Raw genomic sequence first — 16,540 nt, forward strand, 5'->3', positions numbered from 1 at the left:
ATTTGGAAGCTACTTTGTGTGGTGAACCTTGACTTCTCTTATCTTCGTAGAGTTATAGTGCAGCGAGTACATGGGTTAATATAGATGGTCAAGCGAATCTTGTCAGTAGAAACAGGCGCGAAATTCGAATTTTCTATGAGACGATATCCCTTCGCGCCTACATTTTTCAAATTTGCCGCCTTTTTCTACTGACAAGATCTGCTTGACCAAGTATATATGAGCAGTTCGCACAACAACGTTTATTTATCTTTTATCTTACAAGAGTAACAAGACATTTGAGAATTAAAACAAAAAGTTACCAACCCCAAAACAAACAAAAAAACACCAGTTGACAACGATGTGAAAAGGCTTCTGTTCTAAACATGTTTAAACATAGATAGAATGACATTAGTTACTAACACATCAGCGTATGTTCTCTGCAAACATTTACAGAAAGCCTACAAACTACAATTATGTTTGCTGAATTTGAAAGTATAAACGCGCCTTTTCAAACTTAATTGCAATTCACGAAGCATAACCCAAGGTCGGTGTTACAATGTCGAACAATAATTTGAAAGTTGTCGTACAAGGGCTTAGGCGCTACGTCCACGGAGGATGGCACCGACGTCTCCGACCATCGATTAGGTTTAGAACACCTGCAGTAAACAGTTCCCCAAATGCTTTTCAAGAGGCAACATGCTACGGCAGAAATACCTTTTGTTTACCAAATTTAAAATTGCTGTTAAAATGAAATAACAAAAAATTCATGTAAAACTAGTTATATCTATTTCAAAATGGCAAAAACGCCAGCTAATGTTAATAAGAAATGGATAACCGAAGAGACAAGTGAAGAAGAAGAATTGTTTCATCACTGTAGAGAAATGGAGACGGTGTGTTACGCTATGACAAAGGTGATTATAGGTGCGGATAACAAATGGAAGGGCCCCAAAGGCAGCAGCACTCCTCATTCGCTGTCCAATAGAAGTTATATTACCGGGCTGGTTAATATACAGGCAAGTACTAACAGAGCGGTTACCGCGAAAACCGAAGTTCGCAACTTGCGGGCATTTTTCTCTGTCACTCTAATTACGCCTTCATTGGAGTAAAAGAGAAAGATCCCCGCAATTTGCGAATTACGGTTTTCGCGGTAGCCGCTCTGAGTTCATTGCTTTTGCATGGTTTTGAAATGTTGAATAATCTATTGTAAGTTTAATGAACCATAGAAAGTTTATAATGGCTTCTTTTAATCTTTTATATTTATACACCTTAGTTTGTGAATAACAATGGTTGTATACATTTGATTCTAACTTATCCTTAAGTCTAGTTTACGCGTTTCAAATAGCGACTTTATTCTGTTTGTATTAAGGTCGAAAATCTAAATTATGATCTTTGTCTGTTATTAATCACAAACTGAAAGCAATTTACCATTACATGTTTGCCGTTTAGACCTTTTTCCTATGCCCTAATCATTATACGTAAAGTAAATATTAATCTATTCTATTTATTCCAGGTACTAGACCAAATCATAGAATACCTCTCAAAAATAGTAAAATCTTTTTACAAGCTGAATCCCAAACTCGCTCGTATGAAGAAAGAGAACCCCCTTCTACTGAGCAAACACGATCACGTGTTCGACAAATTGTGCAGTGTGAGGTTTATTATGTTGCAAGCGATGCATGGACTTATCGTCACTATACTGAGCACTTGCTTGCATAGAGATGACTCGAGGAAGATGATCGAGTCCAGTTTGTGGTGAGTTTCTTTGTTAGATATAAGTACCGTGCATATATTTGTGTCCCGCCTGAGAAAACCCAAAAGTTAAACACTGAATTTTAGTAGTGTCTTGTGTAGGTATATTCCACCGTATCCTCAAAACTACATACCTAAGTAGTTTCAGTAGACTGAGTAGCCGAATTTTTAGTTAAAATGTCTATGGCTTCTTTATAGCCTAGGTGACATATAAGCTACATTTTTAACCGACTTTCAAAAGTAGGAATTTCTATACGAAAAAAGCCTAGTCAATTTTGAAAACTTAGTTTACACACTTACACATGTATTTTAAAATGTATACCTAAGTAGTACCTATTCAACAACATTTTTTGTACTCCGTTACAACCAGAGTTGTTTTTTAACGTGGTGGGCACAACTACGCCGTTCAAAGGTTTTAAAATTTTAAAGCTAACTAACTAAACCCATTGTTTATGTTCCAGTTTAGTCTCCATATACAACCAAATGACAGGTCTGAGCTACAAAAAGTTCGCCTCAAGATTCAGCATCTGCAGCAACACATATCCGAGCACAATAAGTGAAACCAAGGCCATTACCCTGACGAAAATTGTACAAGTAAGTTCAATCTAAATACGTATATCTACCTACAAATGTAGTGCATAATTATTTTTCATATTATATATAATATACGAACTTGTGGCTACCGGGCCAAATCAGCTTTGATTGACCTTAGAAACAATTGTGCCAACCGGCATCGCCTGAGACAAAAGTGTATACTCACTGCACTTACTTAGCCTACGAATACAAGTTCGAAAAAATTATACATTTTGAAAGGCTTTATCTCGGAAAATATTAGATGACAGAGACAATTCTAGTGTCTTATTGTAGCAAATTTAGTCTACTTTAAAAACGCCCTAGGAAGTTACTATCAAAAACTAGTACTTTAGGGTTATAATCGCCTAAATATAAAAAAAAATGCGGTTTATTCGATTTTTGACAAAGTTGCGTTCGGCGCTCGAGGTCACAAACTTGGATTATTCATTGGGCCAATATCATGAACAAGTCTGCAAAAAATCAGAACTACCGGATTTGACGCAAACGCAAAATGTATAATTTTACTGTATTATATATACTTCTTCAGTATTTTTGCCATCCAAATCAGCATTGTGGTTAAAAATTCTGATTGATGATTTCTACTACTCTTAAAATTTGACATCCTCGTCCCTACTCTGTACGTGCTATAATCTTGATAGAGTAAATTGGTGGGTCTAAATTTCCGTAGACGTAGACCACTTATTCGGCTTTAAATTATTTTGAGCTTTTTCTAGAGTTAGACCAAGAAAAGTCTGCGGCAATTTTGATAGCCCACGCAGTGCAAGTGTTATTGACCGAAGCGAAGCGAAGGTCTACGTTTTGACTCGGGCATTTTGCTTTCGTATGTCCGGATGTTCTCCTCTACAGGTCGCAATTCTTAACCGATTCTCGTGAAATTTTGTGACCGAATTTTATGACTAAATAAAATTTTTTTGTCAATCCGGTTTTTGGAAATTTTTAAAAATGGCGGAGTCGTGATACCTGGCGCCTAAACAAATAGTCGTATCGATATCATAAGACTTTTTTCTTTTTGAAACATGTTTACAGAGTTAATAGCAAAAAATGCAGAAAAAAATTATCGCTGGTTTAGGCGGTATTTAGATATTTAATTTTAACTAATTTTAATTTGAGAAGGAGTAGCTAAATTTCGTCAACTATTTGGCTCAGTTTGTAAACGTTCGCTTTTTCTGTTTGCACAGAGGGTCTGGGTTCGATCCCCAGTAATTGTATGCTGGGATACACTGACTTAATATTAGAAATAGACACACAGAGCGGAACAAAAACGTCAACAAAATGTGGGTCAGAATGACATTAGCGGAAAATTTGCATTGATGATAAAAACGCTTACGTAAATTTTGAGTCAAGATAAATATTTTGTACGGAAAAGAACTTACTGTCGTAAGCATTAAGTGTCAAATTTGTAAACATTAGTACCAACACTGTTAAAACTTTTAAGTCCGATGGCACTAAACGTAACGTCACCATTGTATTTACGTCAAACAACGTCAAACGAGAATAATGAACGAATAGAGTCCCTTTGGTACATTTTAATAGGTATTACTGTACAGAAAAATCAAAGTAATAAATGAAACAAATTTAATTTGATCGGGAGTTCAAATAAAATTAATTCATGGTAACAACCCTTGTAAGTTATCATAAAACAAATTTATTTTTAATAAGTAAGCATTCGTCTTTAAATACTATTTTCCTTGAAATAAATTCAACTTATTAAATAACTGTGTATTTTAGATCTACATAATACTCTTCGCGCTTTAGTTCTTTGCAATATAGTGCACGGGGACATTTAGGTCGCTACTGGTACTGATTGGTTATGGTCTTTATCAAAAAATCCTGTGGTTGTCACTGTGTTCAGACAGGTTTAGCATTTACAGTTAGTCGATGACCTTATTGGTCGTGTATATGTCGGAAACAAGGAAATGGGCTGAACACACAAGTGCCGTTTTGCCTTTGTTTAAAACTGCATCACCCCTATCTCTTGCTATAATAGCAGTCCACTCTGCACGTCGCATAGGTTTTCTTGGAAATCTTGAATTTAAACATAATATTATATGTTACGAATTCCATATAAAAATAAAAAAGTATTAACCTCACATCGACTCATTAGATTTTTGTTCCTTCACATCCCTTCTTTGGTACTAACAAAATAATTTATTCAAAACCATGAAATTACCACCAGATTACATAAATTATGTAATGCTATCCAAAGCACTAACCGAAAGAAATACATTCCATGCTTTTTCCTTGTTTTATCATTGTTATTTTTGCATATTTTTACGACATTGTTGACAACTTCACATTTGAGCGGTCCATACAAGACTAAACGAAAAAGTAACGCGTGATCTGTTTTAACGTTACTTTTGCGGGGCCATTTTTTGCGGCTGATTGGGTATCCAGTTCTTATTCTATATCAATGCTGGGATATTATAACTTTTTGTATTTTTTTACACATAAATTTCGTATTGTTTTTCTTTAATTTACTATACACCGTGTTTTTATTGAATTCCGTTAACTTCGGGGTATAGTTAAGTACGTTTATAAGAACTAAATGGCATAGTTAATTTTCAAAAAAAAAATTTTTTTTTGTTTTCTTTTTTGTTTTTTTTTTGTTTAAAAAGTAATTAAATGTAGCATATAGCGTTGTTGTAACACGGGCATTACATTTAACTCAACCAAACAATTGAAATCTGTGACATATCAATGTCATTTCGTACATCAATCGACCGAGATTGTACTTAAGTTTAGTAGCAAATGTATGAACTCATTCTAAACACTAATCAATATGTAAGCCGGCCCTAAGGCAAGTGTACACGCTTGTAGAGGCCTTATAGTAAAAAAATAAATTATGGATTATCTCCGAAATGGACTTAATTAGAACATCGGTGTCTTTGAGAAAGTTACTTGATTTAAGCTCAGGAATGCACCCTTGAAATTAACGGAAATCAAAAAAAACACGGTGTATTTAAAGCTCTTAGCACCATGTTATTTCAAGCTCTGCTCGCGAGGTCTACAGCTCACAGAGCCACTAGTTTATAGGAACGTCATAATTTCATAGAAGTTTGACGTTTAAAATAACACTGGCACTGCGTGGGCTACCAAAATCGCTGCAGACTTTTCTTGGTCTAACTCTAAAATTTTACCTATGAATTATTTTGTAGATACTAGCAAAAAGTCGTGTAGAGATCGATTGCCACCGGCTGATCAACTGTCTGGTCAAGATGTACAAGCCTGAGGTCGACTCCGACAACGACTCCGGCGCCAGCACCGCGGAGAGCTTGGAGATATATCAGTAAGGATTATACTAAAATGTGCCTTATACCTTACACATAAGATATAACTAAGCAATATTTGTCCCTTGTTCTCGTTGCACACGTTGAGTGTTGCCAGGGGTGGCAGGGGGAGGCAGCTGCAATAGGGAATAAAATGTGTAACTAAATGTCCCTCCCCCTCCCCTCAGCCCATCAGTAGGCGACGCCCTTGTGCACACCTGCGATTTTCTCCTTTCGCTCTAAAACCGGTTTAAGTCATGTTTTAAGTATACTACTTATCAAAGAAAGAAGATTAGATGAAGGGATCAGAAAAAGATGTAACATATCCTCCTTTAATCCCAATTTAATCGAGTCGTCTAATCCCTCAAAACTCAATGGCAAGCAGAAAAGTATACGAGGAGTGACTGGTGACCGCTAACCAGCAAGCAGTAAGACTCCCACCAGGGCTGATATCTGAACAACATTCTGAGGGAATCCTATGTCCAAAATTGGACGTCGTTCAGCATATAAGTATGATGGTGACATACTCCCAATTACCTTTTTATGGCACAGTTTTTTTGCCGCTTTCAGCACCCTAACAAAACACATCACCCCACCAACATCGTCCATGTCTCGTGAACTGACCGTGGACAAACGCCGTGAGGCCTTCATAGAGCACAAGAAATCTAAAATGAAGCATGCCCAGAGCCTCATAGAACTTAAGAACGAACAGAACAAGATGATCACGGAGGTGCTGTCACAGAACTCGGACTGTGAGATAGCGTACACGTCGTTGTTGACTAACCAGTGTGTTTTGGAGAATATTTTCAATTCTGATGGTGAGTCCTTGTTTTTAATTACCAGACCGTGTACCGTCAGAGGCGTCAGATAAAATATTAGCCCTAAGGCGGTCTTTGGATTGGATGCGGATCCGAACTCCTCCCCGCTGTGTGAGCGAGACAGCGTTGTGCAAGTATCTATATACTTGATGGGATGTCCCGCTCGCACCCGGAGCGGCGTGCAGATCCGCATCAGTGTGATAACCGCATATTTAACATCCATTAATTTTTTTGCAATACCTACATTATTTTATTTTAACTCTGTCCCCAAAATCTGTTTTGGTAGGTATCCCATCCTAAGTAACCCTAACGATGTGTTTATTGTTTCCAGAAAATGTAAATAGCATTCTACAGAGCGAAGAAATCTATATAGAAATACTCTTAGATACGGTTGCAAATATGGCCCCCACGTTACTAGGAAATAATGGAGTTAAGAAATTCAAATCAGGTACTGACATTGGCGGTCACTTTTGCTATTTTGTTATAATTGATAAAATTAAAGCTCTCAAGGCTCCACTTACGTATTGTTATGCCAAAAAAAATTATGGTAAGGTTTTCCAGCAGTTTCGTGTAATCAATCACATTACATGACTATAGAAGCTTTGTCATGCAATTTGTAATTGTATTATATCACGCTATAACCTAGATGTACCTATAAAACATTACAATATATGTTCTAGCCTCTTAACATACACAGGCCCCAAACGAGTTTTGACTCTGTGTCAATTGTACAAGAGTTCAATTTAAGCTAACAACTACCCAGTCACACACTTATCACTGCAAATATAATTTTAATCATGTCTGTTTATCATTTCAGGTCGCGTGCAAGCAAGTAAAAAGGCAGCAAAAAAAGTGACTGAGTATTATCAAAATATATTATGGGGCGACGTCGGTAGCTGTTTAGAACACATTGTATTGTGGTGGTCATCATTCCCTTTAGCTACAAGGTAACAAATATAGTTTTTTTTATAATGGTATCCTGATAAAACAGACATAGAAATAAAAGTTTGGTATTGTAGTATAATGTATATTTTTTACAGATCCCCAAACACAAGTCAAAATCTACGTGAATGGCTTTTCGCTACATTTAAATCTAGTAGTAAGTATGACATTTAAGTTGAGATATTCAGGAACACTCCACCAACGTCAAATTTATGAGACCTTTTCGTAGATAGAGGGCGCCTGTGCTCAGCAAGTGGGGCGTAGGTATATATCCATAACTATTGCAAAACTTATAACTTTCAGATACTCCCGAGTTAGTATTGGCTGCGTTAAGGATTCTCGCTGACGCATTAGGTTGTCATGTGACTTCCACTTCGTGGGACAAACATTTTAGGTACGTTATGTATTATTCAGATTAAATGTCCTTAACATATTGTATTACCTACTTAGTCATACTAAACTATCTTTCCATTTCAGCGCCACCTTAACAACAGATTTGACTGTGACATCTCTAAAACAATACCCAGATCTCTCCATCAATGTAACAGAAGTAAGTAATAATAGGAAACAAATGTATTATTTTATTGCCTGCCTCGTAATAATCTTACTACTACGGACTCGCTCACCCTCGGCTGCCTACAAAATTTTCGCCACCGTCAACTGATTCCCGAACTCTACTGTGGTACTCGATACAGCTGATGAATTAAAACTTACAAAATTTTGGGCAGTTCACGTTATCCCTCCCTAACGAATGCCAAGTCCCTTCTATGAGCAGTTGTAAAGCATGTGCGTTAGTACAGTTGAGTGATATACCATATAAATATATCAATTCCAGGTGACAGCATCAGGAGCCAAGTTCGCTCTTATGCTACAAGATCTAGTCATGTTGAATAACCAGTGCGAAGTGACGTGGGATTACATACTGGGCGCGCCGTTAGAAGACCTTCCACTTGTGGAGCAAATACCCATTTTACATAGACTTGGTAAGTGATATTGTATCCTATATCCTAAACAAACCAAAACCTAACTCCCTCTAGCCTAAACTCTACCTAATAATAGCAGAGAGGTTCAACGCCTTGCAAACCAGATGTTGTAGGTGCAAATCCCGTCCGATATTTATGAGTTTCTCTTCCGTTAGGCTACCAGATCGTGAGGAAACCTGCATAGGCTACGAATGAGTTTATCCATTATAATTGTTACTTTGACGGCATTGACGATTAGATTGGTACTTATAGGCCTATAAGCATATAATACAATATATGCTATATGTATAAAATATTTCATTGTGTTTAGATCACTCTATCCACACATACCGACTGTGGTGCCTCGCGGAAACGCGGCGCCTCGCCAACCAATGGCAGATGGACGACTTCTTCAGAATAACACAGAAGGACATGCAGGTGTGCATGGAACAGCTAGTTAATCTACGGTTTGCGGACCACACCGCCACTATTGAGTCAGGTAAGTTGCTTAAGGTGAATCCACACCGCAGTTAACTTTTGGCTAGCAACACGGTAATGTTAGGAGTTACCAGTTACCTAATGTAACAGTAACACTTAGTGTAAGGCCTGAGTGGACGCTTCAGTTGAGTGTGCAGCGGGGCGGGGCGTGCGGCGTGCATGTTAAACAAATCCAAACGTATAGGAGCGGCCTTAGTGCACGCTGCTCAAATCACTTGTGAGCCCGACGCCACGCTGCACGCCCCGCCGAACGCTCCGCTTCGAGCGTCCACTCAGGCCTTACACTTAGGAAACGTTTTTAGCAGTAACACGTGGGGATGCACCTTTATCGTAAGTGACTATTTAGTGTTTCACAGACACCTGTGTTGGTTTTATGGACATCCTCTTCCGGATAGCACAGGAACTTCGCGAACCGTACAGTCAGGTCTTCCACTCGATCCGCACTTATGTGGCTGCCAACCGTTGTTACATATACGATAGACGATTACTTACTTCACGCATTCATTATCATGTTGAACTTTTGTGCTCGTATAATGTATGTTTCTTAGTTTCAAAAATAATTTCTAAAATACGTAGGTACTATGTTTTATTGCAGGTAAAATCGGCGTGCACGAAAACGTTTGTGCAAAAATGAGAGAAAAACTGGTTTCTGAAGTGAAAGTCAACACACAAAAATTAAAGGTCAGGAAAGTGACATTTTCAGAATAATCGATCGTATTATCAACTCTTGCATTGCTCTTGCTTTTTTTTCCTTTAAACTTGAGTTTAATACGGCTGCCGAGTTGGTTGTAATTTCAGCAGATATCTATTTACTAGTAGTCGGCTAGTAAATTTAACATACGTCTAACTCTTATTAACTCTTATACCAGGAAGCAACGGAGGAAATCACTTCAGTTCTAGCATCAGTCTGTGCGACTACAAGCTTGGCCCATCTCACGATGATCTTCCCAAGCAACGCAGAGTGGCGACGCGTCTCGCACCCGCCCACTGCCGAGCGCTCCATCTACGTACACGAATTATTTGGTAACATATCCACATAGCATCTTAGGTGTTAAATTTTAACCCATTCCCAAAATATTACCATCTGGTATTTTTTCTGTAGATTTTAGCACCAACAAATCGTCCGACTTTGGATGGAGTAACGTTTCTTTTAGCGCTCTCTACCTTTCTATTATTTGCCCGATATTACTTGCAGGACAGATATCAATACTAGCCTGTGAATGATGTAGTATATATCAGTATGATATTTAATTTCATTTATTCATGAACAGTGGCGGATTTGCCCTAAGGCCCGGGCCTAGAGCGGCAAGTTTTTTGGGGGCGGCAAATTGTGACAAAAAATTCGCTGATGATAACTAGAAATAACTCAATATGATGGGTGGTACGAAAGGGGCGGCTACAGGGCCGGGAGCCTAGGGCGGCAAAGACTGCAAATCCGCCACTGTTCATGAACTACATATACAGGGTGATTCAGGAGACGTGAGCAGGACTAACACTGGGCATTTCGTAAATTATAAGCAACTGTTTCGTATCAGTATTAGTGAGATTAACGTTAATTTTTTAGTAATGTTGAAAAAAAAAAAGTTATTGATTTATTTACGACATGCATGGTCACCCTAAAATTACAATACTAAACTACCGATACTCTGTGTCAAATTTAATGTCATCACGGCTGGTTACTTTTGAAAACGCGTATCTCACTCAAGTTTGACAGTTATTTTCTTCGTAATCATAACGCTGTCATTACGGTTAAAGAGTTTTTATGTTCAGCGATTAGGTCTTGTAGGGTGACCATGATTGTAGAGAATTAAACTAGCCCTCACTAAAAAGTTAAAAAATAGGAAAAACTGTGGTTGTTTCGCCTAAATACGACGGTGATCGATCAATTATCAGTTACTGAGTGTGCAGGAATAGTCCTGCTCACGTCTCATGAATCATCCTGTATTATTTACTTGATAGTGCCTGAAACTAAAGCCGAAAGGTGTCTTGTCTCGCACCTCACACCCCGTGACTATACTTAGGCCGGATTCTAAAATGGTAAAAAAATACGAAAGCTTTTTTTTTTCGTTTCAGATAAAATGATGTTTCCGGTGGTTAAAGCGACGGAAGACATTACGACGTTGAACATGATTCTGCGAATCATGGGCGAGTCGTGGCTGCATCACATTTACATGGCCAAAGTCAAGTTTAGGTAATACAACCTACATAATTTTTACAATTATTATAGGTACACTGACAGATATTTCTACATAAAAATATCTGACACGACCTTCGTTTTTCATATATTATGCTCGCTTCGTCATGTTATTCCTAAAGGCGGGATTCCACCAGTGTGCGGCACAGTGTGTCACAAGTATATTCAGTATAAAAATGCTTGTGCCGACAGTGCCGCACACTGGTGGAATCCTTCCTTTAGATGTTATCTGTCTATCTTTGTTATGTACTGTTTCAGCAAAGACGCGGCATCGCAGCTTTTAGCGGATTTCAACGAAGTCCGCAACTGGTTGACGGAGTGCAAACACCTCACCGCCGCGGCCAGGAAACAGATGTTACAGAATGAAGTGTTAAGGTATACTCATTGTCATAAATATTGCGTGAGAACAAGATTAAAAATTAATGAGAATCAGTGGAAAAAGTAAATTATTGTCGTCTGTACTAAAAAAAGAACGCAAAGCACAAAGAATTTGGTACATTTACCTGCCTGTTCCTATCTCTATCGCACGCGCGTAATTGACCGAAGCGAAGCGAAGGTCTACGTTTTGACTCGGGCATTTTGCTTTCGTATGTCCGGATGTTCTCCTCTACAGGTCGCAATTCTTAACCGATTCTCGTGAAATTTTGTGACCGAATTTTATGACTAAATAAAATTTTTTTGTCAATCCGGTTTTTGGAAATTTTAAAAAATGGCGGAGTCGTGATACCTGGCGCCTAAACAAATAGTCGTATCGATATCATAAGACTTTTTTCTTTTTGAAACATGTTTACAGAGTTAATAGCAAAAAATGCAGAAAAAAATTATCGCTGGTTTAGGCGGTATTTAGATATTTAATTTTAACTAATTTTAATTTGAGAAGGAGTAGCTAAATTTCGTCAACCCATCTAAGAACTATTTGGCTCAGTTTGTAAACGTTCGCTTTTTCTGTTTGCACAGAGGGTCTGGGTTCGATCCCCAGTAATTGTATGCTGGGATGTTATAACTTTTTGTATTTTTTTACACATAAATTTCGTATTGTTTTTCTTTAATTTACTATACACCGTGTTTTTATTGAATTCCGTTAACTTCGGGGTATAGTTAAGTACGTTTATAAGAACTAAATGGCATAGTTAATTTTCAAAAAAAAAAATTCTTTTTGTTTTCTTTTTTGTTTTTTTTTTGTTTAAAAAGTAATTAAATGTAGCATATAGCGTTGTTGTAACACGGGCATTACATTTAACTCAACCAAACAATTGAAATCTGTGACATATCAATGTCATTTCGTACATCAATCGACCGAGATTGTACTTAAGTTTAGTAGCAAATGTATGAACTCATTCTAAACACTAATCAATATGTAAGCCGGCCCTAAGGCAAGTGTACACGCTTGTAGAGGCCTTATAGTAAAAAAATAAATTATGGATTATCTCCGAAATGGACTTAATTAGAACATCGGTGTCTTTGAGAAAGTTACTTGATTTAAGCTCAGGAATGCACCCTTGAAATTAACGGAAATCAAAAAAAACACGGTGTATTTAAAGCTCTTAGCACCATGTTATTTCAAGCTCTGCTCGCGAGGTCTACAGCTCACAGAGCCACTAGTTTATTTGCTGTCCCGCCCATGATGCCGGCACCCGGCAGTCAATGCCACTGCGAGCAGTACAGTAATATAAATATAAGCGTACCATAGAGATAGGAACACGCGGGTCTCTGTACGAAATTCTTCGTGCTCAGCGTCCTTACTTTAGGCACCAAATTAATGTATTGTCATCTGTATTAAATGTACTTATAAAATTTCAAAACGATACCGCCATTATAAGTAGGTTAAAATCAACTTGCAACATTTTGTTATAAGGGAAGTTAATATAGACCTTACTGTCTTGTCAATAAAGTGGTATATGTATTTATAAGTCCTTATAATTGTAATCGTTGTAGGAGGTGTGAAGGCGTGGGCCGCCTGTTGCTACACGCGCCTGGCGACCTCATCTCCATGCAGGACTCCACCATGCAGTCCGCAAGACGACGGAAAGACGGTTAGCTTGTGTACACTGTACAGTAAGCTGCAGAGATAACTGAGCCCCCCTCCCCGTGCAAACAAGTTTCTATGCAGAGGGTGCAGTTATCTCTGAAGCTTACTGTACTATTTATTTACATGTAGTATTGACATCAAACAGCCAGAGACGGTGCGCGTCGAGGATTCAAAGGAAATTGAACCTTCTACACAGAGTTAGGTTTCATATTTAATTGATAGCGCCGCGTCTCAGCTAGAGATGCCACGAATATTCGGCAACTATTCGGTATTCGGCCTATTCGGCTACTTTGCCGAATATTCGGTATTCGGCCGAATGTTGCCTACTATTCGGCCGAATACCGAATATCTGTTGCACCTACCTAAAAAGAAAAATGACACAAAAAATAACCAAAAACTAGGTATATTTAAAATATATTCTTGGAAAATAGTTAAATACGAAGGCACGATATTGAGCATTAGTTGATTAAAACATATTTGACCGAAGCGAAGCGAAGGTCTACGTTTTGACTCGGGCATTTTGCTTTCGTATGTCCGGATGTTCTCCTCTACAGGTCGCAATTCTTAACCGATTCTCGTGAAATTTTGTGACCGAATTTTATGACTAAATAAAATTTTTTTGTCAATCCGGTTTTTGGAAATTTAAAAAAATGGCGGAGTCGTGATACCTGGCGCCTAAACAAATAGTCGTATCGATATCATAAGACTTTTTTCTTTTTGAAACATGTTTACAGAGTTAATAGCAAAAAATGCAGAAAAAAATTATCGCTGGTTTAGGCGGTATTTAGATATTTAATTTTAACTAATTTTAATTTGAGAAGGAGTAGCTAAATTTCGTCAACCCATTTAAGAACTATTTGGCTCAGTTTGTAAACGTTCGCTTTTTCTGTTTGCACAGAGGGTCTGGGTTCGATCCCCAGTAATTGTATGCTGGGATGTTATAACTTTTTGTATTTTTTTACACATAAATTTCGTATTGTTTTTCTTTAATTTACTATACACCGTGTTTTTATTGAATTCCGTTAACTTCGGGGTATAGTTAAGTACGTTTATAAGAACTAAATGGCATAGTTAATTTTCAAAAAAAAAAATTCTTTTTGTTTTCTTTTTTGTTTTTTTTTTGTTTAAAAAGTAATTAAATGTAGCATATAGCGTTGTTGTAACACGGGCATTACATTTAACTCAACCAAACAATTGAAATCTGTGACATATCAATGTCATTTCGTACATCAATCGACCGAGATTGTACTTAAGTTTAGTAGCAAATGTATGAACTCATTCTAAACACTAATCAATATGTAAGCCGGCCCTAAGGCAAGTGTACACGCTTGTAGAGGCCTTATAGTAAAAAAATAAATTATGGATTATCTCCGAAATGGACTTAATTAGAACATCGGTGTCTTTGAGAAAGTTACTTGATTTAAGCTCAGGAATGCACCCTTGAAATTAACGGAAATCAAAAAAAACACGGTGTATTTAAAGCTCTTAGCACCATGTTATTTCAAGCTCTGCTCGCGAGGTCTACAGCTCACAGAGCCACTAGTTTATTTTTATCATGGGTCTGACTCTGATTTGATTGACTCTAACTACATTCATAAATTCTATTCAATATAAAAATTATTTTGGCAAACGCTGTGCTTGTTGGCGAACAGTTTTCATAATAATTGTGACTCGAAATGTTCGCATGTCATGCCGAATATTCGGTCGCCGAATATTCGGTATTCGGCTGAGAGAGGGGCCGAATATTCGGTATTCGGCCAAATTCACTATTCGGGGCATCTCTAGTCTCAGCTGTTGCTGTATTTTGAGTATGAAATCTACTGTGTAGCTGTGTAGAAGGATCAAATTCCTTTGATTAGTAAGAAGCGCGTCGACTCCGACCGTTTCATGTGATGATTGATAAATATTTAAGTGGGGCTCCCATACAACAAACGTGATTTTTTTGCCGTTTTTTGTGTAGTAGTACGGAACCCTTCATGCGCGAGTCCGACTCGCACTTGGCCGGTTTTTATTTTACAACCTGCACTTTTTTTTTCTAGATAATGAAGCCCCAGAGCAGCTAATGCCAGCGGAGATGTACGTCCCGAACCAGAAGCAGTGGCTCACGTTGCGCGCCAACAGGCTCAACGGCTCGCTCGCCTTTACTTTGTGCTGTGTTGTTTTATCGTAAACTATGTGTAAATGTACTAAAACTAAACTAAATACAAGCAAAACTCAATACAATAATTCCCGCCACGTTGTTGTTTCATTATCAGACTAAAAAACACTCCCCACGAGACCCATGGACGCGATATCGGGTCGGCAATGAGATTTAAAATTCTAATCCAACTTTAATGGCTCCTCTACACGATGGGCCAGCGCCGGTCACTCCAAGGGACGCAGCCATGCGGTAGAATGAGATAGCAATATCACTTGCTCCCTCTAACGCATAAATGAGTCCCTTGGAGTGGCCAGCGCTGGCCCATCGTGTAGAGGAGCCATAAGATCAAAGTGGAGGATCCGCGCGAAATCGCCTTTTCATACAAACGTAGTTCTCATTTTCCTATCTGGATATTAAAGCCTGACAACAGTTTATTTGACCCTCGCCATTTTGCGGATTTTCAATGTTACTAATTTCTTTTACTGGCAACAAGTACTCTTTGACAACGAACGTTGGATGTCATCGAATGTCACCGATGTAAACAAACGGAAAATATCTACGAATATATTCAAATATAAACGGTTTTATTACAAAAATGCCAAAAATGTTTACCAAAGATGCGAAAAAATTGTTGTGAATGCAATCAAATACTTACAGCTTAAAAAAGACGAAGGATTAGATAGCATTCCTATAAACAATGTTTTGAAGTTGGTTGTTGACATGACCGGTATTGACATTTTATAGTGCGGTTTTATTGAACTGGTTAGTTGTTTGGTTTAAACTTTAATATTTCATTTAAGGTTTATGTAGATCGACGATAAAAATCCTATAATCGAATTGGAGACTGAAAGTTTTATAATCGAGGTTGGTGGTCCTGAAAGCGACACAACATCTGATGAAAATCAGACTTCGTCAGAGTTAAAAAACGAAGATTATATTAATATTGAATATTTAGAATCAGATTTTGACGAATAGGTAAATTGAAAGAACCGAATTCTCTGTAAGCAATGTTTCTGACATTATACGAGTATCAACATGAAGCCAATGCCCACTACCCCGACTATACATGACGTACGCACATTAATGCCATACGTAAGCTGTTTGCAGCGACACTATCTCAGGGTTAAATAACTGTTGTCAGGCTTTAACATTATTGAAAATATTTTGTCACACTTATTTGCTGTAGGTATATCAACCACAGCTGCCCCTACGTTTAATTTTTTTCTAATTTTTAATTATTATATAAGTTAAGAGCATTTAAAAATTTGTATGAAATCTGTTTTTCGCTCCTAATTTTTACAATAATCAAAAAATCGATAAAATAAAACGTAGGGGCATAGCTATGGTTAACATACATCAAATTACGTAA

At 37.7% G+C, this 16,540-nt stretch overlaps 1 protein-coding gene across 1 annotated transcript; it reads left to right on the plus strand.

The window, feature by feature from the left end:
• Nucleotides 1-437: 437 nt before the first annotated feature.
• On the plus strand, nucleotides 438-15,266 carry LOC134796645 (uncharacterized). The gene is made up of 18 exons (XM_063768784.1): nucleotides 438-992; nucleotides 1,490-1,731; nucleotides 2,190-2,322; nucleotides 5,478-5,608; nucleotides 6,159-6,406; nucleotides 6,738-6,854; nucleotides 7,224-7,353; nucleotides 7,447-7,505; nucleotides 7,652-7,742; nucleotides 7,826-7,898; nucleotides 8,184-8,331; nucleotides 8,642-8,809; nucleotides 9,404-9,489; nucleotides 9,678-9,831; nucleotides 10,882-10,999; nucleotides 11,261-11,377; nucleotides 12,938-13,035; nucleotides 15,071-15,266. The coding sequence occupies exons 1-18, from the start codon at nucleotides 774-776 to the stop codon at nucleotides 15,199-15,201; spliced, it is 2,463 nt and encodes an 820-aa protein (XP_063624854.1). The 5' UTR covers nucleotides 438-773; the 3' UTR covers nucleotides 15,202-15,266.
• Nucleotides 15,267-16,540: the final 1,274 nt, after the last annotated feature.

This window comes from Cydia splendana, chromosome 14, assembly GCF_910591565.1.
Source record: "Cydia splendana chromosome 14, ilCydSple1.2, whole genome shotgun sequence".
Classification (NCBI taxonomy): Eukaryota; Metazoa; Arthropoda; class Insecta; order Lepidoptera; family Tortricidae; genus Cydia; species Cydia splendana.

What these genes read in the sequence shown, in the direction of transcription:
- LOC134796645 (XM_063768784.1), top strand. Translation starts at nt 774, where the DNA reads ATGGCAAAAACGCCAGCTAATGTTAATAAGAAATGGATAACCGAAGAG. An exon ending in GAATATTTTCAATTCTGATG is followed by an intron (nt 6,407 to 6,737) that starts GTGAGTCCTTGT and finishes TATTGTTTCCAG; the next exon opens with AAAATGTAAATAGCATTCTA. An exon ending in TCGTGGGACAAACATTTTAG is followed by an intron (nt 7,743 to 7,825) that starts GTACGTTATGTA and finishes TTTCCATTTCAG; the next exon opens with CGCCACCTTAACAACAGATT.